The sequence below is a fragment of the Pseudocercospora fijiensis genome (genome assembly GCF_000340215.1).
Source record: "Pseudocercospora fijiensis CIRAD86 unplaced genomic scaffold MYCFIscaffold_1, whole genome shotgun sequence".
Classification (NCBI taxonomy): Eukaryota; Fungi; Ascomycota; class Dothideomycetes; order Mycosphaerellales; family Mycosphaerellaceae; genus Pseudocercospora; species Pseudocercospora fijiensis.
The window spans coordinates 10,700,357-10,727,656 of record NW_006921532.1 but is presented as its reverse complement, the minus strand read 5'-3'; the positions used below and the strand labels follow the sequence as shown (position 1 = coordinate 10,727,656).

Genomic DNA, 27,300 nt, shown 5'->3' with positions numbered 1-27,300 from the left:
TCGAAGTCTTGCGATGTCCTTTCAGCCCCTAATCACCCACGAGCTTAAGGCTATGATCCGCCTCGGTGACTGACCTGGTAGTATGCTCGCGTTTGCTTGGTATTGCTGGTCGTGCACTCTATGCCCAAGCTAACGCATTTCTGGCACGAGCCATCGCGCAGTCTTATACACTGTATTATGTCAACGCACTATCGAGGTAGCATCCTGCGAGCGCGAGCACTCAGTCAGACCTACCCTGAGCTTCTTTGAGCGGCAACAATCGCAACTGAGAGCGCTTCGTTTCTCCATTGGACGTGCCTTGGACGGACATAATGTCCGCGTAGACGGATTGATAAGGGGATCATTGATCTACGAGAAGTTGATGCAGAATACCAGGTCCGCCACGCCGAACGGCCAGGATGTTGCCTGTCTCACTTACAGGGCTCTTTATCGGAGAGTTTGTCCAATCTGCCACGATGCATGGTAGGTACTGCAGATAAACGCGTAGTTACTGCAAGGATTCTTCGATCGTTTGCCTTTCAGACTGCGTGATGATGAGCAGGTCGGCAGGTTACATGAAGCTTGCTTTCGCCAGCTCTACAAGCAGCGATGCTAAGTCGACCATTTATGGGTGAATCGATATTCTCAATCCAATTCAAGAGCCAAAAGGATTGAGAGCAGCGCGAGTACTGGACAATAAGCGCTGGCGCAGGATCTCTTTCCGGGAGGCTTTCGTGGAGCTGCTGGGCTTGCTCTTTGATGATACTCTGTGTGGTTTGTCGCGGAACATTGGTTGTCCATCAGCACGTTCTGCAGATTCCGACTGTGAATGATTGCCAAAACTAACCAACTTGGCTCTCGCAGAATCCTCAGCAGAGGCAGGAAGCAAGTCGATATCTGTGCCTAGGCGTTCTTTCATTGCTTCAGCAGCTCGCTCTTCCTCTTCGGCAGCCTTGCGCTTTTGTCGGAAAGATGATCGCATGCGCTTGTTGGCCACCCACGGATCGTCCCAATCTCGGTCGCGGGATTCGTAAAGCTCTTGAATGCGCTTCGTATTGTCTTTGACTTGCTCCTTCTCATCGACCCGCCCTTCAAGCTGAGCAAATGCATCTTCGCGCCGTTGTTCCCGCTCGGCGGCACTGAGAATGGGAACACCCCCTTCTCCTTCATGGATTTGGTCATTGGCGTCGCCGTAGTCACGCGCTTTGCCGCCTTCGACGACGACATATGCAGTGTTCTTGGGATCAGTTCTGATCTCGATGGCACCATCACAAGCAGTATGTCGCATGCGAAAGCTCCATATTGGCGTGCTGTAGTAGTTGCCCACCTTCCGCTTCTCTGCGTTGAAGCGGACACCCTGCGCTATGATGGCATGTGGTTTACAAGTGTGGCACCAAACAGCAAAAGGCATTTCGAAACGCACGGTCTGGGAGCCGTCTTTCTTGGGCGTGCCTGGAGCGCGTCTCTTCTGCAGTCGATTTGCGCTGGTGGTGCCCTCAAGCTCAGGCGGGATGTAGCGCTGGTAGTGTTGCATTTTGGCCCTTCAAGCAGTGCCGAGGCGCAAGGAGCCACGATTGCTTGCGAAGGGTGCGCACGTCGCCAGAGGACTGCGGATTAGAAAGTCGAAGTTGCTGGTTAAGCGCGTGCGCGAGCAAGTCAACAAGTGCAGGTGAAAGCGAGCATGCGTGGGGCGCATGCAGGGTTCCCGTGTGGCGTCATTCAAAAGGCAAAATTCCAGCCGCCGTCCTTAGACCTAGCACTCACCAGTGCCTCTCTTCTGTTAGCACACATCAGTGCTTCTCTTTTGTCTTAGGGTCAGCCAAAGGCCTGAGCATTGATCATGGCCACAATAACCCAAGCACCCGCTGCCCAACAAGGCTCGGCTCATCCTTTCACCTGTAACACCTGCCAAGTCGCCTTCCGCTCCAGCAATCTTCAGCGAACCCACATGCAATCGGATTGGCATCGCTACAACCTCAAGCGTCGCGTGGCCTCTCTACCGCCACTGACTTCTGAAATATTCGCGGAGAAGGTGCTTGCGAACAAGGCCTCGGCCGCTGCCACTGCCGCACGCGCAAGTTTCGAGAAGAGATGCCATACATGTGATAAGACGTACTTCAGCGAGGGCGCTTATGTGAATCATCTGGGAAGTCAGAAACATCGCATGTTAGCAACTCGAGGTCGAGGCGTCGACGGTGCTGAGACTGACAGTATGGCCGATTCCACCTTCACTCTTGGCGAGACTCTCGACACAGCTAGTACTGCTGCGAGCACGATCAATGGAGAAGGTACGGAAACTGCCGAAGAGCCAGAGCTCGATCGAGTTGTGCAAGACTTGCGTAACACAGGTCTGGCAGAACCAACGCCGTCTGCAACCCCAAAAGAGAATGGCCATACTGCTGGGCACGAGAACATGGACGATGACGACTATGAACACAAAGCCGACCTCAGCCAGTGTCTCTTCTGCAACTACGTCTCCCCCACCATGGACCTGAATTTGAACCATATGTCCAGACAGCATAGTTTCTTCGTTCCCGAGAAGGACTACTTGGTCGACCTGGCCGGGCTGATCAACTATCTAAGTGAGACGGTAAATGTGCTACACCAGTGTCTGTTTTGTCACAAGCAAGTGCACACAAGTTCAGGCGTGCAAACGCACATGCGAGACAGAGGCCACTGCATGATTGCATACGGCACAGAAGAGGAGCAGATGGACGTGGGCGAGTTCTACGACTTTCGATCAACATATTCTGACGAAGAGTCTGAGACGGAAGAGGATGAGCCCAATGGTGGGGTCAGTCTTGGTGCGAAGCGTGCAGTCAAGACCACTGTTGACAACGGGAATGGTGAAGATGTTGACATGGATGAAGACGATGATGGCTGGGAGAGCGATGGATCATTGTCCTCTGTGCCGACTGACGAAATAACGTCTGTGCCCGTGGATCAAACCCACAAGTTCGAGAGACTGGGTCTGCATCGTCATCATTCTCGCACAGATCCACGACCGCACAAGAATACAGATGGCTACCACTCTCATGCGCATCACGGTACACATGCTGCATACCATGATGATTACGAGCTACATCTCCCGTCAGGACGTACAGCTGGCCATCGGAGCTTGAGACAGTATTACCGACAGAATTTACGAAACTACCCATCCGCAGCAGAGCGTGCCGAGCAACGCATGATTGAGGAAGGCCGCCACGACTCCGACGCTGACGATGAAGATGCAGAGTCGCAGTCTACCGAACAGAATGGAGGCTCTCGCGGCAGGCAACTGGTCAGCCGTGCGAATGGCGGTCTTGGCATGGTCGGTGTTAGTGATGCCAAGAAGCGAGAAGTGAAGGCAGTGGAGAAACGTGTTCAGAAGCGCGAACAGAGAGCGGAAGCGAGATATGAATGGACCAAGAACAAGAAGGGCAACTTTCAGAAGCATTTCCGCGACCATTTGCTGCAGTAGTGGCTTACATGGCATTGGGAGGGAGGAAGACCTCTGTCTATCTGCATCACGAGGCCCACTGTGGTACTTGTGACTTTGTGGTTGGTACACGTGCATGAGGCAGTGCATTAGCGTAGCATCTTGAAATCAATCTGCATCGCCCACCTCATTTATAAACCACATCCTCAGTGAACGTGTTCGGCTTCATTTCTTGCCGCTATTCTTCGTTCAGGGTTCGTGGTTGTTTGCCTGCGTGCAGCCGTTCATGCCAAGCTTTTCCAAATCTTACTATCGGTTGCCCTGCGCCATCCAACCTAGAAAGTGTGCCGTAGCCACTTCCACTTCCAGCCCTGACTTCGACCATCAGCGTTCCAGCAAGGTCGGCGACAGACATCACATCAAGTGCGCGCACCATGGATCTCCTCCGCCTCGAGCAGCAGCGTCAGGCGCTAGAGCAGAATTTGCAGAAATTGCGCGCTGCTCTGAAGCACTGGCAGACTTATGGCGCAGAACTTGAGGGCCTAAAAGAAGAAATCCAGACAGCAGGCAGTGCACTGGACTTCGAAGGAATCAGCAAGACCTATGATGGTGAGCTCGTCAACGAAAAGGAGATCTGCGAGCTTGCAGGTCTGTCAGCGGACTCGCCACGCTCAGCATCCCAGGTTCTGGGAATGGTGTCGAGACGCCAGGAATACGTACAGAAGAATATTGATACCATCCAAAAGCAATACTGGGATGGCGAATCGAAGCTGGAAGAGCTAGACTTTGCGGCCATCTCGGCGAATCGAGGCGATGGATCTGGGAACTTGCCCCTCACCGAGATTCAGGAAGAACTGGACGAGGACGGCAATGTGGTTTCGAGCAGAGTGTCCCAACCTGAAGCACAAACGACAAAACTGGTAGATGCATTGCGAAAGGCTGGTCTTTCAGAGCAAGATATTGCCGACAAAGGCAGCGCAAGTAACGAGCTTGACGATGAAGCTGTGAAAGCCGCCACATTACCGCCGTCCGCGTTGAAAAATGCTGAGCATCAGCCAAAAGCCAACACTGTAGAGCATTCTTCGCATGACTCAGAGCACGCATCGCGACCGCCTATCCGCAAGAAGTCGGTCTCTTTTACCGCTGACACCAAGAATTCACCGGAACCAGAGCGCCAAGACTCTGAAGATGGGCGCAAATCGGTCTCGTTCAACGACAAGGTGGCCGTGATGCCAGCCGCCCCTTCGCCGGACTCAAGATCGGTGTCTTTCTCGCCCAAAGTAGAAGAGATCCCAGCCGAACCAGCCCCACCAGTCGATAGCAAAGCCGACTCGGACTTCCAGAAAAGCCTAAAAGGGTTCATGTTCAAGCCCGGACAGAAGGTTGCTGAACTTGATGATGACACAGACGAGGTCGCCAAGTTTCACGATGTTATTATCCCTGAGGACGAATCTGAGGAAGATGCTGCGACTCGTCGGGAAATGTTGGAATATCATCTGAACGAAGTCGGTCACGTTGTGGCGCAGATGGACTTGGATCCTGAAGATTATGAGATGGACGAGGACGAGGTGTCGGACTTCACTTCTTCAGAATATCAAGACGAAGACACGCCGTACACGAGTGGACTGTCAGACTCTGATGTTGAAAGCGAGGACGAATATGGCCGTACAAAGCGACGGGTCATCAGCGACGATTACCACAAGGAGATGCAAGAGCTGTCACGCCGTCTGATTGGCAATCTGGGCCCTGCACCAGTCACCAAAGATGAGGCCGAGCTGGACTCTTTTGTCGATCCTCAAGACGTCCACAGGCTTGTCATTCGTGGAAAGCAGGCCGACGAAAGCTCCGATAGCGACAAGAAATCTAGCGGTAAGAAACGAGTCAGCTTTGCGGAAGCTCTAGATGTTGCCGATGAGCCCACGCAGAAGTTGCAAAAGCTTGATGCGGCCGAAAGTGTGGAGAATGTCGCCCCAATGGCAGAAGAAGTTTCGGAGCGCGTTACAACTGCGCCAAAGATGTCCGCATTCAAAGCTGGCCGCGCTGCGAAGGAGCAAGGGTTGAATATCCCAACGCCACCAACAACCAGCATTATTGCAGACCAACTTCTTGAGCGTCCAACGCGGCGCAAGTCCGCCACCGCTCCGTCTGAGGATGGCGTGCTCTCAGATCCGATCTCCCAACGTCGCGAGCTTGCCGCAGAGTACTATCGCCGACGTAACGACATTATTCGTCAGCAGGGAGGGTTCAAGAACAATGACGAGGACGATGATGGCGAGCCGCTGATGGAAGAACGGGGTGGCAAGATGAAGAAAGTGAGCAAGTTCAAGGCAGCGAGAATTAGATCTTGAAACGATCATATGAAGAATCACAAGGGTATATGAGGACGTGGCAACGAGAGTGACGCTTTTATGAAATGGCATAGCGGCAGCACAGAGCACTGAGGTCCGCATTTTCGCTTTTGCATGAAGAATATGATACCCTGGCGATGATGTCGCTTTTATATTGCCGCAGAAACAGATATCTCACAATTTCAGACCGTCCAAGATTCATCTACTGCTCACATTGTCGTTCACAGTCAGTGGTGGTTATGCAGTGAGCTGTATGTAAACCCATGTTCTTGGCACATGACTCGCGCGACTTCTGCGGCGAGTCAAAGCGATCTCGAACTTTTGAGCTCGCTCACTCCACCCGCACTCCACCATCGCTGGGCCCGGACGCGGACGTCCACATCCTTAGACAACTCGAAGTCCGAAAAGCACTCAGTATGGCAGCAGTGGAATCGGCGGTGCGGCTGCCAACGCCAGAGCCGGGCGATGAAGCAGTCAACGCAGATCTTGATGTCCTAGGCGCTTCACACTCGCGGAAACGCAGCTCAATATCGCGCTCGCCATCGCCTCGACGAGATGCGCCCTCCCTGCGACGGCGCTCATACTCACGATCGCGCTCGCCGCCGCCGGCCTCCCGCGCAAATGGACCTCTTGGACCTCTTCCCCGAGACGTTGACCGCGAGCGAGCGAGAGAGCGAGCGCGGCAGCTGGAAATGCGGCAGAAGGGCCGTGACGAGGAGGCTGCTGAAAAGCCGCTGACCGAGGCAGAGAAACAGGCAAAGGCGAAGGCAGAGTACGACCGCTTGCTGAATATGCGCTCTGGAGGCACATATATTCCGCCAGCACGGCTGAAGGCTCTGCAGGCCCAGATCACCGACAAGACCTCAAAGGAGTACCAGCGCATGGCATGGGAAGCACTGAAGAAGTCTATCAATGGACTGATCAATAAGGTCAACGTCTCCAATATCAAGCACATTGTGCCTGAATTATTCAACGAGAATTTGGTCCGCGGTCGAGGCTTGTTCTGTCGAAGCATCATGAAGGCCCAGGCTGCTAGTTTGCCCTTCACGCCCATCTATGCTGCCATGGCGGCTATCGTCAATACTAAGCTTCCACAGGTGGGAGAGCTGTTGGTCAATCGCTTGATCATCCAATTTCGCAAGGCATTCAAACGGAACGACAAAAGCGTGTGCCACAGCAGCACGACATTTATCGCCCACCTGATCAACCAGCAAGTCGCACATGAAATGCTCGCCGCACAGATGTTACTTTTGCTCCTTCACAAGCCGACTGACGACAGTGTCGAGATTGCAGTTGGTCTTATGAAGGAAGTGGGACAACATATCGAGGAGATGAACTCACAGATCGCACTCGCTGTTTATGACCAGTTCAGGAGCATTCTACACGAGGCCGACATCGACAAGCGAGTTCAATACATGATTGAGGTCCTATTTCAAATCAGGAAGGATAAATACAAGGATCACCCTGCTGTGAAGGAGGAGTTGGACCTTGTCGAGGAAGAGGACCAGATCACTCACAGGCCCGGTTTGGACGATCAGCTCAGCACAGAGGATGGCCTGAACATTTTCAAATTCGACCCAGAGTTCGAGTCCAATGAAGAGGCATACAAAAAGTTGAAAGCGGAAATTTTGGGAGAGGCTTCCGGAAGCGAAGACGAAGACGATGATGGTTCGGAGGAGAGTAGTGACGAGGAGGAGGAAGACAGCGAAGAGAAGGCCTTGGAGATCAAAGACCAATCTAACACCGACCTTGTCAACCTCAGAAGGTCTATCTACCTTACGATCATGTCCTCTGGCACCTTCGAGGAGGCTTGCCACAAGCTCATGCGGATCAATCTACCTGCAGGCCGTGAAGAAGAGCTACCCTCCATGATTATTGAATGCTGTAGCCAGGAGCGGACCTTCAACAAGTTCTTCGGTTTGATTGGTGAACGTTTCTGCAAGCTCAATCGGCTTTGGCAAGATCTATTCCAGGACATGTTCACGAAGTATTACGAGACGATTCATCGATACGAAACCAACCGACTGCGGATCATCGCACAATTCTTCGGCTTTTTGCTGTCATCAGACGCAATCGGCTGGCATGTTTTCCATGCCGTCAAGCTCAATGAAGAAGACACCACCAGCTCGAGTCGCATCTTCATCAAGATCCTGATGGAAGAGCTCGCTCAAGGTGCAGGAATGAAAGCTTTGACCGAACGCTTCAAGGCAGACGACTTGCAGCCTGCACTCGCGGGCATGTTCCCAACCGATAACCCTAAGAACACGCGATTCAGTATCAACTTCTTCACGGCTATTGGTATGGGTGTGCTTACAGAAGGCATGAGAGAATGGCTGAAGAATATGCCGAAGCCTGCTCCTGCCCCGTTGCCTGCCGCGAGAAGCCCTACGCCATCTAGCAGAGGCCGAAGCGAGAGTGTCAGCAGTTACAGCAGCTACTCAAGCTATTCTTCACGCTCTGACTCGAGATCGCGATCACGTCAGCGATCCACTTCCAGGGGTGGAAGAGGCAGAAGCTACTCTCGATCTCTGACGCCAAAGCGAAATGGTGGCAGGGAAGATTCTCGCTCTCTATCACGCTCACGGACTCCGCCTCGCCGCCGCAGATCGCCTTCGTACGACTCTCGGTCACCACCTCCCAGACGACGACGTGATAGCTATAGTGACAGATCCGTCTCAAGATCCCGGACTCCACCTCGCCGGCGACGCGACTCACCCTCTATCTCTCGATCAAGGTCGCCCCCTCGACGGACAAATGGCAAAGGTCGGGCAGTATCTGTTTCCCGCTCTCCCTCTCGTTCACCACCAAGACGGGGCCGCACACAAAGTCGATCTGCTAGCCCACCCAGACGCAACGGCGCTCGCTCTCCAAATCGAAAGCGTGCTAGGAGTGTTAGCAGCTACGATTCTCGTTCTCGTTCTCCCTCTCGATCTCGGTCTCGATCCCGCTCACCGCCTCGTCGAGGGCCTGCTCCAAAACGGAGGAGGAACACAAGCAGTCCAGAATCTTCTAGATCACCTCCGCCGCGTAATAGAAGACCTGAGGCAGTGAAGAGAGAGGCAGCGAAGAAGCCTGCTGCACCACAGCAGGACGATGAATCAAACATTCACCCAAGTAGACGAGGCCTTGTCGGCGGAGGTCCACGGCGGAGGGGTCAAGCGAGTGACTTTATGTAGTTGGAGCGACGAGATTGTATCGATTTTTGACCTAGGACAGGTTATGGAGATGGATACAGTTCCAGCGTGAATCGACGCAGTGCTAATCACAAGTCCTCCACAACTATCACATTCTCCACGAATCAACGATCCTTGATCACAAACCAACCCATTCTCTTTCACTCTCTCCATTCTACTTTGTTCAACCCAATACTCCCTCCCTCAATCGCCCTTGGACCGGCCGCTTTGGCATAGAACCAATCTCTCACCGCCACCAACAATTTCGTCTTCACATTCCTTGGAACTACTCTCTCTCTCTCTCTATCTCCCAAACTCACACTTTTTTCCACTTCCGTCTTGTTATCCCTAGTATCCCGGGAACATTCAAAACGAGACGGAGTACAGCAGGATTTTTTTCTAGGTAGTAAAGGTAAAGATAAAGGTAAGGTACAGACAGTACCCAGATTTCAAGTTGTATGCTAGTAATATACCTACTATATATAACGGCCCTGACCGAAGCATTAGTAAGAAGTAGATAAATTAGTAGTTAGTAGTACTACGGGATTTTACTTACATTCTACTTATACTAAAGTCCGAGTCGTTTATAAACTTTATATAGTTTAGACTCTAGAGTGAAGTATATATAATGCAATATAGGTTATATAAGTAGATAGATCGTATATTTAAAAGCGGATAGTATTCGATAAAGTCTATAAAAGAGAGAGAGAGAGAGGAAGACTAGGAAGTTACTAGTAGCGCTAGGCGCTAAGCCCTATCTAAGGCACTAAGACTCTACTAGCTTTACTTAGCCGGTTATATACCTTTTACATACCCTCTAATAATAAATTATATTCGAATATATATATATATATATATATAACCTAAAAATTATTACTAGTAACGACTCGCGAGCTAGTAAAGATTTATATAGTAAATACCTAGTTCTCCGAGTCCTCTCTTAGTATAATAAAGATATACTATAACTATACTATATATAGATATCTCGGAGCCTATAGATATTATAATAGCAATCGAATCTCTTCTCTATTTAAGACTACTAATCTACTCTACTATTTAATATTTACTAGTAGATATAGCAGATCGTATAAGTACCTAGTATATACGTCCGCGATACCTGTTTTTCTTATTAGCTATTAACCCTACCCGGCCTATAATATACTATTTATTCTATAACCCTTTCTAGGAAGAAGAAAAGAATTTAGAGAAACAAGATAGATTCATTCCATTTCAGTGATTCACAATACCACCTACCCTCTACTAACGAACAACACACAACGCCATCTGTTAATCTCCTTCTTTCCTTCCTTCCTATATACCAAACTTCAGGCGCGAGCCTAATGTAGGCCGTGAGGCCATAAATGCGTCTTTCTTCATCTTTGTCCATTCCATTATGCAAAATCAGACAGACATAAAACGGAAAGATTCTCGTTCGTGAGGGGCCGCCCAAAAAAAGGTCACAAAAAAAAAGGATTTCGCTCGCTAAATCGCAGAAAAAAGTTGAAAAATCAAATGTCTTTCCATCACATTCATTACTCTCTCCATTGTTCCGTTCCATTCCAATTAGGTCCAGCCTGTGGCATGAATCGTATTCGTATCGTCGTATAGATAGATGTCGAAAGAAAAATGTTGGTCGATCGAATCAAACACTCACAGTCCTTCTGCGAGTCTGCAATGGTTTCTGTGCGTGACAAATTAGAAGTCGAAAGCTAGTGCCTTGCTTCTCGCATTCTCGCACGAGGCCGGATTCGTTCCAGATGCTTCGATCAGTGGAAAGAAGGGCTTTCTCGTAACATGTCGAGTACCACCAACGGCCGACTTTGGCGACCATTTTTGTGATGCTTTCGTCGTTGTTTTTGCCAGGCTCGTACTGGCTGCCGTAGTTGCCGACGAGAAGATTTGAGAAGCTGAAGTCGTTGTCTGAAGCACCACGGGGAGGATTGATGGGACGCTTTGATATGGCAGATGATGCGGAGCCGGAGCTGCTGAGGTCTTGACTGCGAGGAATGCGACCAGCGGTTGGTACACCGACGACGCAACGCTGTACAGATTCAAATCCTCGTCGTCCAATTAGACGGACCAGAACATCACTGAGATTCTGTAGACAGACTTCTCGGTCGTGTTGCTGCATTCTTGTCTTCAATCCGCGGACCGCTTTGCGAGTTTTGCTGCCCATGTTCATCAGATCAAGGTCCAGAACGGTAACCTCAAGATGTCCTCCAGGCCGGAGCACACGCTTGCACTCAGATATACATGCTGCGTACGAAGTTTCGGTAGTGGCGATAGGATATCGCAAGACGACAGCCGTGAAGAAACCTTTCGGGAAGGGGAAAGACGCGGCAATACTTGTGAGCGGTATCTGACGATGATTTGGCGGCGGAGGACCATCGGATGCTGGCCAGGAAAGTGAAGGACATGCAGAGAGACTAGCGCCCATGTTATAGACCGTCGCTTCGGGATAGTTGAGGGCCACATAGAACGACCAGTCACTGCTGAGACCGTCCAGCACAAGTACACGAGGCTCATTGACGAATTGAAGTTCGTTGTGCGCTGGACTGAACAGCACGCGCCCGAAAGACAACCATTTGCTCGTCATCAGAGCACTTTGACGTAAGCGTGCTGAGGGCGACAACTCTCCAGGAACCTCAACAATATCTGGTAGCTGCGCATCCTGTTCTTGCCGGATGAGGATCGCTGTACTAGCTTGCGAATGTCGCGCTTCAGGTAGCGATGCAGAGCGCGAATGACGGGAGCCTTTGCTGTGTCGCAAGGACATCACGCTGCCCTGAACACTTCCGAAGCTTGAGCGCAGGGGTTGCTGGGTGCTAAGTCTGGCCTCGGTCAGGCTGCTGTCCCGGTTGGAGATGAAAAGTGTACTCGTACTACGACCTCCATAGCTTCCGATCAGCGCAGAGATAGTGTCAGGGGTCATTGGCGTCAACGAGGGCTGGAGGAACCGCGAGATTTGCTGGGGCACCGAAAGGATGGTCGAGGCTACCTCGGATCCAGGTGGGATTGGAAGTTCTGAGGTTGGAGGTTGACCTGCTGGTGGAGGAACTAGAGATCGTATGCTGCCGCCATGAACCGTATCTGGGTACTGAAATGGTGCGCCGAGTGATCTCTTAGCCTTCGCCTTCTTGAGAGGCACATGCTCGTCCATGAAGTCGTCATACTCGTCCCACACATCCTCGTACTGTTGCGGTGGCGGATACAGCGCATTCGTCCAGCTAGGGTACCCGGAGCTTGTTGATCCGGACTGGTATGACTGCTCGGAGTTCTTTCGAGGAGGAAATACGAAGAATTCAGTGTGATTGTGGATGTCCATACTTGTCCTGTTTGTCGATGTGCTCGCCTGATTGGTGTTGACACTGCTTTTGATTTCAGTGGAATTGAAATCAGATCTTGTACTAGTGCTGGAAACAGGTTGCGAGCCAACTTCGATAGGGCTTGCCATTTCCCTAATCTGGCTGTACACTGAACCGGGCGGCTTTACGGTCGGACGTGGTTGGTGACGAGCAAATGGTCGAGAGAAAGAATTGTCGGACAGCTTTCGATCTCGATCTCGTCGTGACACTACAGCAGGTATTCTCCCAATTGGCGAAAGCCGGGGCTGTCTTGGCGACTCATTTCCTAGGTCAGGCGTAGTATTTGAAGTCGAATCCGGCTCGGGAGTGCCGATGGCAGGACGCAAGACGGATGAGGGATCTGACGGAACCGCAAGGCTGTTCAAATGCCCTTGACCAGGTGACTGCGCAATGTTCACGGCGTGTGCTGCTTGGTATGGTGGCGCATCAAGTACCTCGGGCGTATCCGGGGAGTCTTGGCGTTGCACGGAAATCCTTGGAAGCAGAGGTCTTGCTTTGAAGTACGAGTCACTGCTAAACCCAGGACTGGGCGGCGAGGGCAGCAGACTCAGATGACGACCTTCGTAAGGCACAATCTTGCTGAGCCTATTGGAGTCAGACGCTGATTCGTCTTGAGAGGTCTCGTTGTCCAGCACTAGGCGACGGACCTCGTCGAGATTGAGAGGATCCTGAGAATCCGGCATAGCATAGTGCGCTACTGCCCGTTGAGGTGACCGCGGAGGCATTTCGATCATAGTTGGTGGATCCATAGCCTTCGCTTTGCCCTTTGATCGCTGAAAGAAGTTCCACTTCCGCCCCTGCTTGGCAATAGGCTCTTGTGTGGGCGAACGCAACCACAGGCCTTCTTTACCATGGAAAGGATCTTCAAATGGTGGCATCGAACTGTCGGTCTGTGGCCATACAGTCTCTGTATCATTGCTGTCGATATATGTTGTGGTTGAAGGGGCCAAGCTAGTGTTGATGGGTGCAGGCACTCGCACAGGCGACTTGGAATCTGTTTGCGATAGTCGAGTCAATGAGCGCCGAGCAGCAATGGTAGGTTGCTGAACCTCGAAATCGGTATCCGAGCTCTCAGATGTATTGTTTCTGGCAAGCACGGGACGCCTGCTGGATGAGACGCTGTCTTTACTCTGCATTGCCGATGGCAGAAGCTGAGGATGCGGATAACTGTCGAGTGAGGATGCCTTGGACGAGGCCGGATACAGACTCGTGCCTGCAAAGTCGGAGCTTGAGCCAGTGTTGAAAGTGCTGCCACTGCCTCGCAAGACTCTTGGCTCCAAACGCTCGCGGAGGAATTCGTCAAGTTCCGCAGCATCCTTGCTACCACGACTGCCTTTCCGTCTTGACGACGCGTTGCTTGGACGAGGCGCACTGCTAGTTGTGCTATCTGCGCTGGGCGATCGAAATCCAGCGCTGCTGCTTGTGCTCCCGTTGCGGCCACGACTACTGAATCTGCCATAGCCCTCATGGCCAGTACCCGCAGCTGGGCCTTTGGAAGGCCGGCGTACAGGCTTCTCAACGACCTTTGCCTCTGCCTTAGGCTTTCGTGAAAAGATGCCGAACCTTGGTGATTTCGATGGACTCGGACCTGGACCTACTGCCGGTGAGTCCTTGCGGGAAGGAGCTACGCCTTCTTGTGTGGCAGTATCTGGGGTGGGACCTCTATGAAAGCGCCGCGCAGAGGGTGGAGGCGAGATGGCAGAATCTATTCGAGGCGACTCGTTCCTGGAACCCGTCCTTGAAGTCGTCCTTGATGAGAATCCCAAACGGCTTTTCGATCGGGGTGATGAAGTAGGGTCAGGAGTTTCTTGCGAAGGTGTCCGTTTATGATAGGTCGTATACAGTCTTGGAAGATCGCTCTGTACCACAGGGGACGGTCGACTGAGATCTGCAAGATTCAAAGTCCCATCGCGACTTGGTCTTGGTGGGGGCAACGGTTTCTGCGAATCTGGCTTCTGTTTCGGAGGGTCTACATTCAGATGGGCTAGCTCTGGTGGCGCTTGCAAAGGTCTTTTGCTCGCCGAGGTGGGAAGCTGCGCCTTGGTGAGTTTTCTCCGGGAGGGCTTCTTTGCCAACGTGGATGCTTTGGCTGCCTGGGGTGCTGTACTACTCTTGGGTGCAGACTCTTTCTTGGCAAGATGCTGCCTGGCGCCGACCTTTACGGTTGAATTAGAAGACGAGGTCGAAGACTCTCGTACGGGCGCAAGGCCAGACTTGGACCCTTTATCGATGGAAGGACGTTGAGAGACGGGCGGATAGCTTTTAGCTGGACTGCCCATCGTCTGTGATCGTGGACCGGGCGCAGTGGTCGCCATGATACCGGGAGAGTATGAAGAAGTAGAGCTGGGTGTGGGGACATGGCTGAAAGGTGAGTCGGTATACCTCGTCGAAGGAGTGACTGATTGCGCATAGCCAGGAACAGGTGGTGTGAATTCGCGAGATAAGGCAGGATGATCGTAATATTCATGTCCATAATCGTTTTGAGCATGTCGTCGGCCATGGGAGAATGTCGGAGGGAGAGATATGCCCAACACAGAATCGTCGAACTGGCTTCTGGAGACCATGGCCTCGCCCGCTCTTTCCAGACTCTCCACTTCGATCATTTCTGGTGCATTTCGCTTCTGCGCAGCATACCTCTCGATCGCGCCGGACTGCTTCCTTCGCAAAGCCGTCGACCTTGGACTGTCGAATGTTGAAACGGAAGATCCCGAGACAAGCGAAGGGGTACGCATGCTTGTCGAAGCAGGTGTTGCGACAGTGGATGGCGTCGTCGACAATCGCCGCGCTGGTATAGTGGAAGGAGCCGGAGCAGCAACGTGTGTTGGAGGCCGGCTCGTGCTTCCAGATGATGGCTCGGTCGGTGTGATACTTCTGCTCGCTCGTCTTGCCAATTTCGATACATGTTGCAAAGTCTTGTTCTGTTTACTCTGTTCTATGCCAGTGTTCTGGGTGGGGATTCGGCTGGTTTGGTTTGGTTGCAAGCGTTGCTGGAGTTCTGGGTGGGTATATTGTGATGTAGATGATGACATGGCCAGAGGTTGCAGGTCGCAGCACAACTAGCCAGTCGCAATACTTCGATAATATGGTGTGCTTCGATGCCAGATGCATTAGGGTATGTATGGCGTATGTGTCAAGGCCGTATGCGCAGTGAATGAATCGTCGGTTCGGGTGATGGCATTGAGTAGATTCTATCTATTAAGGATGGATGGGGTCAGCGTCCAGCGCTCTGCGACTAAGGAAATACGACGACGGGGAGTTGGAGCGGGAAAGTAGAGAATAATAGGCACCTTGGTCGTGTGGGTGGAACATATCGATGGAGAATATCGGACGAAGCGATGTGCTGCAGCAGAGTGGAGGCTAAGCCACAGGTGGGCAGGCCTGTCACGGGAAGGCCGAGGGGTCGGTGATGCTGCAGAGCCGGACGCCACTGGCAAAACAGGCGTCGGGGACGCTCTGTACGACGTGGCCGACTGAGATTGGTTTTCGCATATATAGACGTGCGTGCGCCGCGCGTGGCCTGCAGAGTGCAGCGTGCAGTCTCAGAGCTGGTGCAGTTGAAGGAGGAACAGCGGTGCGGTAAGGTGCGGTGCGGTGCGATGCGGTGCGGTGCGGTGCGGTGCGCGATGGCGAAGGGCGATCCGGAACTGATGTTGACGATGCCTTAGGCCGGGCGGGAAATGGATGTGGATGGTGGAGAGGACATGGTGGTGGTGGTGGTGGTGGTGGTGGTGGTGGTCTCGACGGTGCGGGCAGCGTCAGAGAGTGAGGGAGAAAAGCAGCAGAGGTCTCAGAAGCGCGACGACTGCGCGTTGGCTGTTGGTATGGTGGGTGCATTTGCCGCTGAGCTGATGATCCGCGAGCTCGCAGCGCAGCGCAGCATGGCTCTGCACGAGCGACGCCACGGCAAGCGCCAGAGTCGAGTGGATAGTCAGCGCATGTGACTTTGCACGCCTGCATGCACCCTCCAAACCACTAGGAAGGGATGGACGGAAGCCTCGTGAAGCCTCAACACCACATTCGTCACCTCCCTGCACCCGACCCCGGCTACGTGTATGCAGAACCTTCAACCTGCAGCTTGTTGACTTGAAGTGTGTGTGTTCGATAGTTGATTGAGTGTCTACGGAAGAAGCGAGAAGTCGCTAAATAGGGTGCCGCGTGTGTGCACGGACCTAGGCATATGCCTCAGGATTCAACTCACCCCCTCGTGCATATGCAAGGCACGTTGGTGAATACAAAGTCGCTCAAATCAAACAAGGGGTATTATTCATAGACCTAGGCATCCTGCCCTTCTAATAGTTATTTAATTAGTTAATTAGTTAGCAACCTAGGCATTATGCCCTTTATTAGTTGTTTAGTTAATTAGTAACCTAGGCATTATACCCTTTATTAGTTGTTTAGTCAATTAGCAACCTAGGCATCTTGCCCTTTATTAGTTGTTTAGTTTAGTTAGCAACCTAGGTATTATACCTTTTATTAGTTGTTTAGTTTAGTTAATCTAACCTAGGCATCTTGCCCTTATAATAGTTGTTAATTAGTTAATTAGCCGCCGCACCCCCTACTTCTAGTAGATAGGTATTAATTGCGGTTTAGTTAGTAGCTACGATACCCCCTACTTCTTATAAGTAGGTACTTAAAGCAGCTATTTAGTCGTATTAGGTTTAGTCGGTTTAGGTTTAGTCGGTTTAGGTTTAGTCGGTTTAGGTTTAGTCGGTTTAGGTTTAGTCGTTTAGAAGGCCTAGTTCTTTCTAGTTGCTAGCTTAGTATTAGGTCGAGGGTCGTTAAATAGTATCGCAATAGCTATATTAGACTATTATTACTTCTACATTTCTTTCTACTAGTTAGGTGCCTGTTTAGGGTTCTTCTTAAAGCAAGTTAGACTATGCTTCTTCTTATAGTAGCTATAGTGCTGTTTCTTAGCCTTATTAGTCTTAGTCTTAGCTTTAGCTAAATTAGTAGGAACTATCGGGTCTAAAGCAAGCTGTCGGCGGCAATCGTCGCGTAGATTAGTATAGGCCTTATCGAATGTTATATCCTTTAGGTTAACAGTCTAGTAGTAGCTTAGTATATCGTAATACGGACTAACTATTATTATAAGAATTAGAAGGTCGCGCTTATCGGTAGTAAGCTTAATATTAATGGACTTAATACGATCGCTAAGTGTCCGGATCTTTGCAATATAAGCCTTAATATCCTTGCCGTCGTACTTTAGCCTAAAGAGCTCTTTCTATAATAAGAAGTACTTAGTTTTCGTATCTAGCTAGTATATCGCCTTAATCTTAGCTATTAGCTAATAGCTATTATTAAAGTCGCTATTAGCAGAAGACAAGCGGCTTTTAATCGAGTCGCTAAGAGTAAGGGTAATTAGGTTAGCGGCGTCTACTACCTTCTTTTTATAATCGTCCTTTAAAGCCGTATCTTTAAGTATAGCAGCTCGATTAGTCGTCGTATATTTTAGTAGCTTAGAGCGCCGTAGAAGGGCTTTAATGTCGACGCTCTAGAGGGAATAGTTAGTAGGTATTAGTTTGCGAATGCCGCTAGTCGCGATAGTCGTAGTAGTCGAGTCGGAAACGGCTATCTTAGCTATTTAATTGTCGGTATTAGTCGCACCCCCTACTTTAAAAGTGTTTACTATTATCTTAGGTCGGAAGCAGTCGAGGGCTTATAACTACTTAAAGTATATGTATTCGATAGTTAATTAAGTGTCTACGGAAGAAGCGAGAAGTCGCTAAATAGGGTACCGCGTATATATACGGACCTAGGTATATGCCTTAGGATTTAACTTATTACTAGCGCTAGATACCGATACCGCGATAGTACTATATAGTTTCCTACTCTATATTATTCTCGGGCCGTAGAGGAGTATTCTATCTCTCCTAAACCTCTCCTAAACTGCAATCCCTTAACAAACGCTAACTAAGCTAACTAAGCCGTTAACGTCGACTACGGTCTGTCCCTCTACCTCCTTCTAGACGCCGCGAAGAGCTATCGAAGAAGTTTTATGCTCTCTATATCCTCTAATTAGCCGCACCTTCTCTATACGCGTATTTAATATAGCTGTTTTAGGCATATATAAGGGTCCTAAATTACCTGTCCTATCTAGACGTCTATTACAACCTCGAAATTACTGCTACTATTCTTAATCTCTATAGTTATAATAAATAGCTTCTTATTACTACTATACGCCCGCGTAATAGAGTTCGTTACGTTCCTTACATTTCTAGCAAGTAAGTACGGCATGTATAAAACTTACCTTATATAAGAAGGGTTATATTAGTAGGTAGATAGGGTGGTAGTAGGTATAAGTAGTATTCGATAAGGATCTAGAAGGAGAGGGAGGAAGGTAGGAGAGTTGGCCTAACGCCAAGCGCTAAGCCCTACCTAAGGTATCGAGACCCTAGCTTTACTCGGCCTAGTTACATACCAATTACGTATAGCCTCTTTAGCCCTAACACACGCTTCCCTTCTAAAGGCCGCGCCCTCGTAGCCTGTCAATTTCGACCTCTATTGCTACTAACTTAGCAAGTCTAATAGACTGCTTAGCTCGCGCTAAATTAAACACTTAACTACCTAATTATATAACTATATCAAACCTCACTTTCTAATACAACGTCTAACTCTAACTGCGCTATCCTTATATACAATAAAGTAAAGGGATATAAAGCTATAAGAATTAAGGACTATCGACTAATTATAATACGAGCGCGTCTTCCCTACTATAACAGGTAGACGTACGAGGTATTGCAGCACTGCCTCCGTTCTAAGTAATGTCGTACGAGTTCTTTGCGTCTACTCTAACAGACCTAGAAATGTCCGCTCCGAGGGTTTGTCCGCTTCCGAGGGTTGTTCTTATTATTACGAGGGCTATTATTTACTGTCGTAGTTTTACTAGCCCAAATTAGTTAGGTTTAGTAGCCTTTAAGTGTTAACTAATTATATCTTTTCAAAAAACTTAGTTCTTCTAGTTTCTATAGGTAAAGGCTATTATAAGTGTAGTAGTAGAGGTTCGCCTCGCTTAAAGGGTCGGAAAGATCGAGGAGTAACCTATTGTCCGCAAGATCGACCCCGGCTAGCTTAGCTCTATAGTTTTGCCCTTAGTTAGTCTATTAGTCGCTTAATCTTTTAGCTTAGTCAAAGTTTTGACTTAGCCTCAAAGTTTTAATTAAACCTTTAATAGGCTTAAGGCTTTAATTAAAGTTTTGATTAAGAGTGCCTTAGGCTCGTAGTGTAGGTGAGGTTGTGTCTATAGGCGTAGCGATAACAGTAAGTAATGTTAATAATAGCAGCGCTAGTCGTCTTAGCGCTAACTTTACCTTGCTTTCGATTTCCTTCTTCGACTAATAACACACTCTATAATACCGTTACTAACATAGCCGCGCCGGCCGCCGGCGCACTGCTAGCTCGTAGCGCGATACTATTACCTTTATTACCGTCATTCGCACGCGCGCGCACGTCGCCCTTGTCGAACGCTTAGGTCTCGAGGCCTCGATAGAATAAAAAACAAGAGGGGGACCTATAGGGCGCATTAGGGAAGAGGTAGAATCCTTAAAAGAGCAGGCGATTAGTTAACAGTTATAGCGCGTTTGTTAATACTTAGTACGCGTCTACTATAGTAGTGTAGTCTTATTGTCCTAGTTTGTCGGCCTCTAATTAGTTAGCTAATAGCACCCCGGGGGTGCTATTAATTCTAAGCCTTAGTAACATTACGAGCTTTTAGCCTTCTTCTTATTCTTTACACTAGTCTAATACTCGTCTAACAACTTAGTTATGTCTTTAAAAGAGGCTTTAGCTTCCTACGAGTCCTATTTAGGTAAATAGCCTTGCTATCTTAATAGGTACTCCTTCTTGCCTTTCCTAGTCTAGTGCTGCAGGATACGTTCTATAGACTATAGTTCTTTACTATTAGCTAAGACTTCTTCTAACTTAGCAGGTGCTTCGTCGCCTTCGCGTTAATAGTATAGCTTAAGGAGGGATATATAGAAGGTGTTATAGATAGTGTAATAGGGTAGAAGCTATAACTAGTAGGCCTATATGCCCTTCGGTTCTCGGATGCGGAATGGGCTAATGTATCTTAGTACGAGCTTGGGCCTTGTTTTACTATCGGGTAATAGGTGTTTGCGGATGCGGAGGTTCTTTGTACTAAGCATAACTATATCGCCTTGCTTAAAGGTTATTAGAAGGTAGTGTTTGTTATAGTAGGTCTTTTAGTACTCTTAAGCCTTTGTCAACTTCTCGGCTATCTTAGTATAGATTTCTCGCATCTTTTAAACCCTCTTAATAGCCGCTAGTATTTCGGGTACTTAACGCGCTTCCCTTTCCTTACGCTCGGCCTCGAGCGATAGGGGGTCTTATAGTAGCGTAGGGTTGCTTCCTATTATAGCGAAATAAGGTAACACCTTAGTAGATAAGTAGATACTGTTGTTATACACGAATTCGGCTAGTTGTAGGAGATTAACCTAGTTATTAGGGTTCTTATTAATGTAGCTACGCAGGTACTGCTATAGCGTAGCATTCTGCCTTTCGGTCTGACTATCTGTTTGTAGATAGAATGCTATAGATAGGCGATGCTTGAGTCTTAGCTATAGGCAAATTTCACTCTAATAATGAGATATAAATGTCGAGCCTCGGTCGGAGACTATCCCTTTAGGGGTCCCCTAATAGGTATAGAAGATGTTGTTCTATAGCGCTTCTGCTATATTAATAGTAGTCCAATCTTTCCGCGCCGGGATGTATCGAGCGCCCTTAGTAAACCGGTCTACAACGACTAGGATAGTATTAAAGATATCTTTGCTTCCTCTTCGCTTAGTAGGGGGAAGACCTGTAATAAAATCTATTATAAGCTCTGCAAATAGCTTGTAAGAGATTAGCAATAAGGACAACTCGCTAAAAGGCTAATACTTTGGTGCCTTAATACGTTAATATACGGCATACGTGTTTACGTAGTCCTTTATATCCCGCTTACTATTTAGCTAGTAGTATATACGCGATAGTAGCTCGTGCGACCTCTCTATACTATAGTAACCGGCAAGCTCACTATTATAGTGTCGCTTAAGAAGTTCTTGTCTAATCGATTGTTTAGCGGGGACATAGTATCTACCCTTAAACCTTAAGTAACCTTTGTCGTCGATCGACTAATTACTCTTACTAGATCGAGTCTTTCGCCTACTTATAAGCTTGTTTATACGTTTAGTAGCAAAGGCGTCCCTCTACTAAGCCCGTAACAGCTTATCTATAAACAATTGACTATCCCCATTTATAAGGTCATTTAACAGCACCCTCGCTATTAAACGAGGTACGCATTATATACATCTAATAGCACTAGCAGCCGGATTAACTGCATTAGTGCTTTAATCGCTGTTACTGTATATAGCGATATCGACTAGGGAGTTATTATAACTTCTCCTATCTGTATCCTTAGCTCTTGCCTTAATACGCACTATTAATATAGCAAGAGCATTAATATACTTCAAGCCGTCGCGGAGTCCGGTAAGCCGCTTATCCTACGCGTGCTTATTAACAATACGGGCTATAGCAATCTTATACTGCAGGGTTGGAAACAATAAATTAATAGATTGCTAAGTCCCGCTATCGTAATTAGGTCGCCTCGATAGGCTATTAGTAGGGTTGCTTACGCCTAGCCGATATAATATATTAAAATCAAACCTAGCGAGGTAGACGGCCTATCTAGCCTATCGACCTATAACCCTAGTAACCTTCGTAATTCTACGGAGGTTGTTATAGTCCGTATAGACCTAAATAGTATGCTAGGCACTATCGAGATAATAGCGCTAGTGCTTAAAGGCTTTAATAATAGCTAAGAGCTCTTACTCGTAGGTCTCGTAGCGACGCTTAGTATTAATTATCTTCCTCGAGAAGAAGGCAATTAGGTGCTAGTAGTAGTTACTATCTGACTGCTAGGACATTATAGCTAATATAGCGAACTGTAAAGCGTTAGTCTTAATCCGGATCTGCTTGTTTAGTATAAAATAGTGTAACAGAGGGACTTTAGTAAATCGCTTCTTTAAACCGTTAAAAGCGGCTTATGCTCTATTAGTCTATTTAAACTCTCTAGTTAGGTTGGCCTTAGTTTTAGTAAGTTCCGTTAGTAGTATTACGTGCCGCGAGTAACCTTCGATAAATCGACGGTAGAAGTTAGCAAAACCTAGGAATAATTGAAGCTCTTTGATACTAGTAGGTGTTGGCTATTTAGTAATAGTCTTAATTCGATTAGGATTAGCCTTAACACTATTAGTTAATACGATAAAACTAAGGAAGGCTACCTCCTTAGTAGTAAAGGTGCATTTAGAAGGCTTGTAATACAGTCTATAGGCTCGTAGGCGGTTAAGGACCTTGCGGACTGTAGCCTAGTACTCCGCAATGTTAGGTAAGTGTATATAAACTAGGATATTATCTAGGTAAACTATACAGAGGTGATCTAATAGGCCTAATAGGGCCCGATTGATGTAGGACTAGAATATAGCAGGGGCATTGGCTAGCCTAAATAGCATAACTAAGTACTCGAAATGGCTATAGCGAGTGCGAAAGGCTGTCTTCTATTTATCGCCCTTGCGAATACGAATGCGGTAATAGGCGTCCTTAATGTCTAATATAGTATAGTAGTAGGCACTAGAAAGGCGATCGAGGGTCTTATTAATAAGAGGAAGTAGACAGCGATCTTTAATAGTAACAGCATTAAGCCTACGATAATCGATATAGAGGCGTAGGCTACTATCCTTCTTTAGTACGAATAGGATAGGGGCGCTAGCAGGGCTGTTACTATACCGAATGCGACTATTAGCTAGGTTTTCCTCTAGGTACTTACGCAATATAGCAAGCTCTCGTTTACTAAGGTTGTAGAGGGGGCTAAAAGGAACCTTCTTGCCCTCTATAATATTAATCTTATAATCTGTCTCCTTGAATATAGGCAATATCGATACTAGGTAATATTTAAATATATTAATATAGGTCTCTCGAATAGGCACTAGTATACGTTCGAGCTAATTAGGGTCTATGCTATTAGGGGGCACAGGTTTATCGTTATTACTACCGAGCAGGTCGGTAGTCGGATTAGCTAAGGCGGAGGCTAGTATTAGGTTGCTAATAAACAGGACCCTAATATTATTAGGACACTCGCTAATGTCGATGTATTCAATGTCCTCTTTCCTAGCGATTCTAAATCGCTATTGTTAACTGCCTAAGTCTATAACTATAGCATAGTACTTAAGAACAGGGTTGCTAATAACAATGTCGGATAGAAGGCTGTCTATATCTACCGCGTAGGCAGTGAAGTTCAGTAGGCGTTCATTTCCGAGGTCGTCTTTTAGAACTATAGGAACATAGTAGGCCCTATAGGTTAAGTACCGAGCGTTATTAAACTAAGTAAGGGTTAGTAGGTTAGTTTTCGGCAGTTGTCGGAGGTCTAATTGCTTAGCTAGGCGATAGCTAATAAGGGCACTAACTGAATTTCCGGGGTCTAGCATAACCTTTGCCTTATAGTTAGTATCGCGCCTAGATATAAGACAGGTACGTATAATAGCTAGCACAATGTCGATAGTCTTACGCCGTATAAGGCTAACAGTTAGTGCGGCGCTTACTCTTTTTTCGAAGGACCGATAGGGGTAGCATTAGCGGCTAAAAGGTGCTTACGGTGCTTAGCGGCAGTATAGTCGATTCGGGCCTAATCCTTAGGTTTGTCGTATTAGCCTAGTAGATAGCTAGTGCTATTATAGTTAAAGCACTTCAACCCGGTTAGTAGACTACCGTAGCTGTTGTTATTGTTAGTAGAGCGGTTAGTATTATAGGGATACGAGCCCCTTCTACGGCCCCTATCGCGGCCTCCTCTATATAGCCGGCGGCTACAGCCTCTTCTACGGTTATTGTTACTGTTCCTATTATTAGCATTGTTGTTATAGTAGGAACCTTAGTTTCCTCCGCGGCTACTACGATTGCCGCGGTTAGTACTAGCTAGTCGGATCCTCGATTCTAGTCGTTGTTAGAGCTAAACAGCCCGTTCGGCTGTTTCCACTTCGACTATAAATTAAATGCGTATTAGGTTAGCCTATTCGAATATACGACGGCGGTCCAATTTAAGGACTAATTCCTATCGCAATTTAGGGCGTATTTCGGAAATCTAGATAGAGTCGGTCTTAGCTAGCAAATCGTCCTTAAGGATCTTTAAATAGGCCTTAAATAAGCGAGCCGATTAATCAGTCTTTTGTTTAGCTCGAAGGTATTAGTCCTAAGCGTATTGTTGCCTTAGTATAGGGTTTCTAAGGGTGTCTAGTATAATAGTCTTGTAGTCTTGCCACTAAATAGCGGTCTAATTAGTAAGGGAGTCGAAATAGTTATCCTAGGTGCGTTTTGGGTCTCTATTAATGTATTGTATAGCATAGACGACTAGCGAATAGTCGTCTAGTAGGGCCCTTAGTGCATTCCGCTAGTTCAATTCACAATTACGTATGTAATTATTATACTGCTTGCGGCTAGAGCTATCAAATACGGTACAGTCTTTAAGCTTAGCATCCTTCTTTTAAATAAAAGGTCCTGCTACTAGTTCTAGTCTAGCAGTAGTTGTTAGGGCTTCCTATAGGCGGCGAATCTCGAGGAGATTATCCTTTAGCTGTTATTCTTAACGTAGGGCAGTAAGCCTGTTTTAGGTAGCTTCTTAAAGTCTCCCTACTAGTTAGGGGCTAAAGGCTAGTTAGCTATATCGACGGTTAATAATATTGTTAAGAATGTCGTCGACAGGCAATTCTAGGTCGTTACCTAGAATTATAGGTTCTTCTTTAATAGGCTCTCCGGTAGGCTCTTTAGTAGGAGGCACTTTAGCAGGCACTTTAGCGGGAACTATGCTACTAGCGTTGTTATTGCTAGCGCTGCTAGCGGTAGCACGGTTGTTGTTACTTCGTAACGAGCCGGCTATTATTGTAATAGGGGGTAACACTAATAATATATTATAGGCCCCTAAGATACGGATATAGCGGAATTAGTAGATATCGGCTTAGTGCGATTGACTTAGTATAATAGGCCGTATAGAAGGCCTTGCTTAATAATTGGTACGGTTGTTTCGATAGAATAGTATGTATAGGTCCCGTTCTTCGGGCGCAATATAGTTAGATTAGTCTTGTTCGTAGCTATACCGCTAAAAGCTTGAAATTAGGACTATCTAGCTGCTACCCTTAAAGGGTGGATCGAATACTATATAAGAAGGGTTATGTTAGCAGGTAGATAGGGTAGTAGTAGGTATAAGTAGTATTCGATAAGGATCTAGAAGGAGAGGGAGGAAGGTAGGAGAGTTAGCCTAACGCTAAGCGCTAAGCCCTACCTAAGGCATCGAGACCCTAGCTTTACTCGGCCTAGTTATATGCCAATTACGTATAGCCTCTTTAGCCCTAACACCTTACGAAACGGGCCTAAATTTAATACCGTATATATTATCTTTTAACCCCTACGCTCGTTGCGAAGGGTAACGTACTATAGAATACGGAGGATAGTAAATAAATTAGACGAGATTTACGATATATATACGTTACTTTTAATATATATTTATTCGTAACGTTTTTAAAAACAAAGATACTAATAGCCTCTAGCGGAAGGGGCCTATATCTCGCGTAGAATAGTACCCCTACGCCTCGAGCATACCTTATAGGTAGCGCCTCCCCTCCCTCGTAGGCTCGGGGAGTCCCCTCCGTCCGACGGTCTCGGCTAGCGGGGGCCCCTACTATTCTTTACCTATCGAGTAAAGAGGCCTTCTAAGTAGAGGAAGAGGGAGGGCGGAGCGGATAAAATTAGCGATAGCGAGGTTAAATTTCTCGGCTAAAATGCCGGAAAGGGACCCCTACGCGAAATATATATACCGCGTCTACGATATATATCGTCCTATGCGTTAAAATTAGTAGTAAACAGAGGGAGGGACAGTACTTATAGTAGCGAGGTTAATATAGGAAAGAGGAAGAACGCGACTGGAAGATGTGTATATATATGCCGAGAAGTAAACAAACATCCTGTTTAGGAACGCTAATCGTGCGGTATTAAATTTGGGCCCCACGAAACGAGCCTTTTCTTCCATGAAACTTCGGTGCACGTGTTTGTTCGTCATGTTCCAGTTCTAGCGAGAGCCGTTCCGCTGCTGTCCGATGTAGCCGCCCGCCTATTTCGAAGGATGGAGCCCATCACATTTCTTCTGCGCCGCGCCACGCCCAGCCGAGTGGACAAGCCGTGTGATTCCTCACCCTTGCCGCATGCTCTCTCAGTCCCGTGACCTGGACGTGGGTGTGTTGAGCTGATATTTCACTCGCTCCTTGATGAGCAGTTCATCGGCATCGGGGCCCGGGGCATGCGGCATGCGGCATCGTCGTGGCCTCGACAGGGAAGGCATGCCCAAATTCTTCGTCAAGGCTCAAGGGCATTGCTGCACGAAGCTCAAAACAAGAGGTACTGGAAGTCTGGAATTTGTGTCAGTGGTGCAGCAGCTTATGTGTCCTTTATCCGACCTTCCTAGAATGGATCACACTGCAGGCGAAGAAGCAGGAAATCTTGCTTTGATACAACTGCACCAGAGAGATGGCTATTCACGCACGCTATGCTCCGGTTCGCTGCCTCATCACTACACACTTGCAAGGGCGTTCGGCGGCTATTGAAGAAATTTCCGGAAGCGAAGCTGCAGTAGTCGAGATCTACACATTTCTTGATCGTTTGAGCTAGTTAGATTTCGCAGCTCTAAATCCCCCGGAGTCAGTCTCGCGTGTCCTGGATTAGCCATCAAATGTATTCCAAAGTAGGAAAGAATGTTCAGCTCTGCCTCAACATTTTTGCGCTCTAGGTCTAGTGGTTTAGTTTAGATATGCTATTTAGATATGCTCAGATCTCTACACGTGATGGCACCGACTCATACTTTTCGGCGACTCGGTCTCCCCAGTCACATTCTACGGTATGCCTTCAGTCAGGTGAGCACCGGGCGTCTATGTTGCGCTCAATCCCCTCGTGGAGCCGACATGAAGATGGTGCGTGTTTGAATGAAT

At 48.0% G+C, this 27,300-nt stretch overlaps 7 protein-coding genes across 7 annotated transcripts; 5 read left to right on the top strand and 2 right to left on the bottom strand.

Annotated features, from left to right (window-relative positions):
- Positions 1–634: 634 nt before the first annotated feature.
- Positions 635–1,390, bottom strand: MYCFIDRAFT_28130 (uncharacterized protein; the record flags this gene model as incomplete). Its single annotated transcript, XM_007921661.1, has 1 exon — positions 635–1,390. One exon carries the CDS (start codon positions 1,388–1,390, stop codon positions 635–637), a length of 756 nt encoding a protein of 251 aa, XP_007919852.1.
- Positions 1,391–1,770: 380 nt separating this feature from the next.
- Positions 1,771–3,581, top strand: MYCFIDRAFT_150111 (uncharacterized protein). Its single transcript, XM_007923905.1, has one exon. The coding sequence runs from the start codon at positions 1,820–1,822 to the stop codon at positions 3,437–3,439; it is 1,620 nt and encodes a 539-aa protein (XP_007922096.1). The 5' UTR covers positions 1,771–1,819; the 3' UTR covers positions 3,440–3,581.
- Positions 3,582–3,831: 250 nt separating this feature from the next.
- Positions 3,832–5,745, top strand: MYCFIDRAFT_76841 (uncharacterized protein; the record flags this gene model as incomplete). Its single annotated transcript, XM_007922302.1, has 1 exon — positions 3,832–5,745. One exon carries the CDS (start codon positions 3,832–3,834, stop codon positions 5,743–5,745), a length of 1,914 nt encoding a protein of 637 aa, XP_007920493.1.
- Positions 5,746–6,093: 348 nt separating this feature from the next.
- On the top strand, positions 6,094–9,059 carry MYCFIDRAFT_160691 (uncharacterized protein). Its single transcript, XM_007923904.1, has one exon. It carries the CDS (start codon positions 6,162–6,164, stop codon positions 8,919–8,921), a length of 2,760 nt encoding a protein of 919 aa, XP_007922095.1. The 5' UTR covers positions 6,094–6,161; the 3' UTR covers positions 8,922–9,059.
- A 1,062-nt stretch (positions 9,060–10,121) lies between these two features.
- MYCFIDRAFT_213694 (uncharacterized protein) lies at positions 10,122–15,592 on the bottom strand (the record flags this gene model as incomplete). Its single annotated transcript, XM_007923903.1, has 4 exons — positions 10,122–10,492; positions 10,573–14,439; positions 14,918–15,201; positions 15,571–15,592. 4 exons carry the CDS (start codon positions 15,590–15,592, stop codon positions 10,451–10,453), a joined length of 4,215 nt encoding a protein of 1,404 aa, XP_007922094.1. The 3' UTR covers positions 10,122–10,450.
- Positions 15,593–16,265: 673 nt separating this feature from the next.
- Positions 16,266–16,553, top strand: MYCFIDRAFT_170950 (uncharacterized protein; the record flags this gene model as incomplete). The annotated part of the gene is made up of 5 exons (XM_007923902.1): positions 16,266–16,331; positions 16,358–16,371; positions 16,398–16,418; positions 16,457–16,508; positions 16,539–16,553. The coding sequence occupies 5 exons, from the start codon at positions 16,266–16,268 to the stop codon at positions 16,551–16,553; spliced, it is 168 nt and encodes a 55-aa protein (XP_007922093.1).
- A 9,793-nt stretch (positions 16,554–26,346) lies between these two features.
- Positions 26,347–27,294, top strand: MYCFIDRAFT_170949 (uncharacterized protein; the record flags this gene model as incomplete). The annotated part of the gene is made up of 10 exons (XM_007923901.1): positions 26,347–26,357; positions 26,386–26,497; positions 26,533–26,551; positions 26,589–26,756; positions 26,798–26,903; positions 26,935–26,972; positions 27,014–27,023; positions 27,058–27,106; positions 27,144–27,196; positions 27,231–27,294. The coding sequence occupies 10 exons, from the start codon at positions 26,347–26,349 to the stop codon at positions 27,292–27,294; spliced, it is 630 nt and encodes a 209-aa protein (XP_007922092.1).
- Positions 27,295–27,300: the final 6 nt, after the last annotated feature.